Source organism: Coffea arabica, chromosome 6e, assembly GCF_036785885.1.
Source record: "Coffea arabica cultivar ET-39 chromosome 6e, Coffea Arabica ET-39 HiFi, whole genome shotgun sequence".
In the NCBI taxonomy this organism is placed as follows: Eukaryota; Viridiplantae; Streptophyta; class Magnoliopsida; order Gentianales; family Rubiaceae; genus Coffea; species Coffea arabica.
This window is the reverse complement of record NC_092321.1, coordinates 18499915-18505131: the sequence shown is the minus strand read 5'-3', so window position 1 is coordinate 18505131 and position 5217 is coordinate 18499915. Positions and strand designations below refer to the sequence as shown.

Genomic DNA, 5217 nt, shown 5'->3' with positions numbered 1-5217 from the left:
ATTACACGTTATGAAAAGTAAATTATACCGTGTACAAATAAAATTATTTCATATACAAATGCACGTAACTTTCAGGAACAGTTGCAACTGTTGCTGCCCTGATCCATTACGTGCTACTCTGGCAATGTTTGGCACTGTCGATAGCGTGGATGATAAGAGCAGCTGGACAAATGACGGTAGAATATCTAAAGAGCGGGCAATTGTCCGATAACCCCACCAAATTTAATTATTGTTTGTTACATTGGATGTACGTGTTTAGTTATGGTCACAGCAGGACCTATATGGTGATAGGAACAAGATAGGGACTTAGAAAATTGGGTGGGTTTGAACTGGTGGGTTTGAAATTAGTGGATGGCTTTGAACGGGTTGTTGGTAAGCGAGTTTGGACGAATCAACATAACATAATTAAGTTTGTGATTGAGACTCTAATTATAAGATACCCCTCCAAAAGTATTTCATATACAAATGCACGTAACTTTCAGGAACAGTTGCAACTGTTGCTGCCCTGATCCATTACGTGCTACTCTGGCAATGTTTGGCACTGTCGATAGCGTGGATGATAAGAGCAGCTGGACAAATGACGGTAGAATTAGGGGTGAGCATCGAATTCGAATTCGGTAATTCGGTAGGTTGAAATCGGTAATTTTCGGTAAATGGTGTTGAGATATTTCGACCTAATTCGTATTCGAATTACCAAATTTCGAATTCGAATTCAATTCGGATTGAATTCGGTAAACACAAATTGACCGAATTGTCCGAATTCCTGAAGCAATCGCAGCCTGTTTTGCTTCGTCGCCTCCTGCCATACCAGTATGCAAAGGTTGCTACTGATGCAGCCACAATCACACCCGCAGTTGCGTACCAAGCGTGTAATGGTTTCTCGATGACGAGATTAGAACTGCCAGCAACAAGAGGAGGTGATGATGATGATGGTTTCTGGCTTGCTGTCAAAGCAAATCCCAGTCCCTGCCTCTCAAGCTCACCCAGGTCTTCAATTGCCGGTTTAAGCCTCGTGGCCTTGGCTATAGCTTCGTACTGCTCTTTGGTTCCACCCTCCAGAAAAGAACCAACAAGATGACCCTTATTAATCCAATAAGCCCCAAAAGTCTTTCCCGAGAAATCCCCAAAATGAATTACTTCCCCTGCGTTGTCTCCATAAAACTGCCAAGACAATGTGAAGACGCGGGAGTAGAAGAATGGCAGGTAGTCGAATTCACCCGTCTTTTCTGGCTCCATGATAGCAGCAACAGCATGCCTTGCTGACTTCCTCGCAGAATCTACATGCTCAAGTCTGCGTGTTTCAGCAAACATTTTTACTGGAAAAGCGGCAACATCCCCAACTGCATAGACTGAAGTGTTGCTCGATTGCATCTTCCCATTCACCTTAATCCCACCTTTCTCGAATTCCGAAATTAATTCGAATTCGGTATATCCGAATTCAAAAACTATAAAACCGTTTTCGAACCTAATTCGATTTTAACTAGTACTATATCCCCGATTTACCGACCGAATTACCGAATTACCAAATTCGATTTACCAAATTGAAATCGATTTCGGTCGGTAAATCGGTATTTACCGTAATTGCTCACCCCTAGGTAGAATATCTAAAGAGCGGGCAATTGTCCGACAACCCCACCAAATTTAATTATTGTTTGTTACATTGGATGTACGTGTTTAGTTATGGTCACAGCAGGACCTATATGGTGATAGGAACAAGATAGGGACTTAGAAAATTGGGTGGGTTTGAACTGGTGGGTTTGAAATTAGTGGATGGCTTTGAACGGGTTGTTGGTAAGCGAGTTTGGACGAATCAACATAACATAATTAAGTTTGTGATTGAGACTCTAATTATAAGATACCCCTCCAAAAGTATTTGAGTAAGATCGGAATCCCAATCAAAGAGATGGACAGCCACAATTATGCGATCAAGAAGTCCAACTACTACATAAGAAAAGCTATAACCTTTATCAATTAGGAAACACTCAATTCTTTTATCCACTCATGAATCACCAGTTATATCTTTGATTAAATTTTTCTTTGTAGATATGATTTATATTTTCTGTAAAAATTTCCAAAAATTACAATCTAAACCGGCTCATAGTCTCACAAAACATGTACTTGAAAATAAAAAAAAAAATTATCTGTTTAGATTAGTTGTTTTTGGAGATGTTTTTGAACAATTTTACTATAGCAGAGTTTTTAGAGTATATTTTGAGATATTTTTAGAAAGTATTTTGAAATATTTAAGAGTAGTAGAGTTTTTAAAATATATTTTGGGATATCTTTTAAATATTAAAAAATTTTAGAATATTTTTTAAAGTACATTGTAGAGTACTTTTTAAAAATTTTTATTTAAAAAACTAGTTTTTGAAAAACAGGGGATCCCTGGCCAAACTAAGACCCTATCAATTCCGTTGTTACTATTAGATATATAATAGAGTACCATATCTTCTTGCACTCCATCCAAAATATGGGTCTTTTGTCTTGAGTTTTAATTTAATCAATTATCCGTTTGTCTTTCTTGGTACCTCTTTTTCAACAAAATGGTGTTAGAAAGACGATTATTAATATAAGAAACGATTATTAAAGGGAAAATCGCCAATTTAGTCCCTAAACTTTTTTTTTCTGTCAATTTAGTCCCAATACATTATTTATAGTCAATTCAATCCTTAAACTTATATTTCAGTTCCAATCAAGGAGTTTAGCGGCGGCGCCACCACATAATTTCCATCGGCTTCCCAATCGAGCAACCATAAGGGGTATTTTAGGGACTTCCATTGCGGAGCCTTAACCAAAATTAAAAAAAAAAGGTGCAATCTTGCCGTTTCAATTGGTAATGGTGGTTACTCCACCAATCTCCTGCCGGACGGGTTACTCCATTATATCCTTCGTAAACCCCATTATCCGATTTTAAATTGACATCGTCACTGCTACAGCCATAGCTATTTCTCCGATGATTCTGATTCCGGATGGTCACGGTCGGCGTCGTGGTAGTGACTCCATTGGCAGAGCCATAGCTGTTCCGCCGGAGAAGAAGATGGTTCGGATCGGATCTAGGATCAGAATAATCGAATGGTCGAATATCCTTAGCCCTTGATTTGATGGATTGGGACTTGAAAGCTGAATCGTGGCAGGAGTCAGGAAGAAAGATTCGAAGGGCAACAGAGGTCAAGGGGTCGATGTGGATGTCCTTGGTGGCAACTCCGTCGGTGAAGGAAGGATTGGCGGCGGCAAAGAGGTGAATGATATAAATCAGTGTCATTGATGGCAAGTAACTCAGCTTTCTTACAGCCACAATTGTATCCATATCTAATTGCAACTGCTCCGACATACAAACCAATCCCAAAAATAGATTTTTCTATCTCCAAGGTCTCCCGGCGCAGTTTGATGGAGTCCAAATGAAGAATCTTTCCTCCTAGCCACAGCCTCACCAGTCCTTCTGCCCTGCCAAGCTCATTGCCAGTTTTCAAGGCTTTAGCAGTTATTTTGAAAAAGGGTCCTAAACTTTGGAGGTAGAGGTCCAGATTTTGCCTTTTTGATGCTTTAATGATGTCAGCCATGGTTGGAAAGCTGCGTCAGCAGTAGGGGCGGTGTTTACCCCATCAAGAAAATTGTCTTCTCTCTCAGTTTTGAGGAGGGAAGCTGAACAGAATTTGGAGGAAACTGCTGCATTAGGAGATGAAGCGAATAAAGAAATGGAGTGGGTTCTCAAGGTGGGTGCTTCCAGATGAGGAATATAAGTCGGAAAATTCTTCATAGCTTGTGTTAAAACCATAGCTGCCAAAAAAGGAAAACGAGAGCCAAAAGGATGTCGTGTCACCCGTCCGGCGGGAGATTGGTGGAGTAACCACCATTACCCATTGAAACGGCAAGATTGCACCTTTTTTTTTTAATTTTGGTTAAGGCTCCACAATGGAAGTCCCTAAAATACCCCTTATGGGTTGCTCAATTGGGAAGTCGATGGAAATTATGCGGTGGCGCCGCCGCTAAACTCCTTGATTGGAACTGAAATATAAGTTTAAGGATTAAATTGGCTATAAATAATATATTGGGACTAAATCGACAGAAATAAAAAATTTAGGGACTAAATTGGAGATTTTCCCATTATTAAATTATAAAGATTGAAAGGCACAAGAAAGACACAATCTGAACCAAACGAAGCTATGGGAAGCAGATTGGATTCTGATCAGCAACCAGAATCATGTGATGAAGAGGTGCAACTATCATTTAGAAAGACTCTATCAACTCGTGAATCACCCCGTTATATCTTTGATTATCTGTGAGTACGAAATATGAAGTCAATTAAATGTGCATAAGGATTCATTATAACTGGTGATTCTAAGGATTCATTACTCACATACTAAGGATTCATACTCACATTACTCACTTTAACCTCTTGACTCATAACCCTAAATTCGATTGAGTCGATGTCTCAACTTGAATTTCAAAACTCTGCTATGTATTAAAAATTGTCTACAGATCAATCAATGTACACACGGACGTTTGCCATTTTACCATAGTGAGAAAAAATGTTTACTTTTAATAGGATACATTATTGGTGGAATCAACACATAATTAACTTAAAATAAGAGCTATGCCGATCACAAAATTAAATTTTTACTTCTTTTGTCCCACTAAAAGTGTCATTCATTTTTTATCCTCCACAATGTTTATCATTTCAGAAAGGTCCACATGCTTGTTATTTTTACTATTTGTCTATTCTTAATCATTGTCTTTTTGTGGATGACATGTAGTAACTATTCAGGTGTTGAATTTGCAAGATAAGTTGAGAAGACAAGAATGAATATACTCTTCTTAACAAGCGAGATTTTCATTAGAAATTTTTTTTGGTGACTGATAGATTATAATGAAGAATTATCAATTGTTTCAACATCCTCCTAGGACTTGCTTAAAGTGACTAATTGGGAAGAGATAAGCACCTGTTCACCAAATAAAAATAACATTCTAATCCAGGTTCCTGAAAATTAGTCCTCTAAGTAAATTGTTTGAATTGATACTCTCCTAACAAACCTCCGCCCCAAGAAGAAAAAAAAAAAAAATCTACATTAGGGGATACATTAGCAGAAAATAGGGAAAAAAATTGTAGGCTGCAATCTAGTATCATACGTCTTCGAGATGCTCTAAGAATTGAAGTATATAAAACTTTGATTGTCAAAAGTAGCGCTACTACTCCACGGAGTTTTATTCGAATACAGG

At 38.2% G+C, this 5217-nt stretch overlaps 1 protein-coding gene across 1 annotated transcript; it reads right to left on the bottom strand.

The window, feature by feature from the left end:
• Positions 1 to 690: 690 nt before the first annotated feature.
• LOC113696803 (monodehydroascorbate reductase 4, peroxisomal-like) lies at positions 691 to 1371 on the bottom strand. Its single transcript, XM_072056066.1, has one exon. It carries the CDS (start codon positions 1369 to 1371, stop codon positions 691 to 693), a length of 681 nt encoding a protein of 226 aa, XP_071912167.1.
• Between the last annotated feature and the right edge of the window lie 3846 nt (positions 1372 to 5217).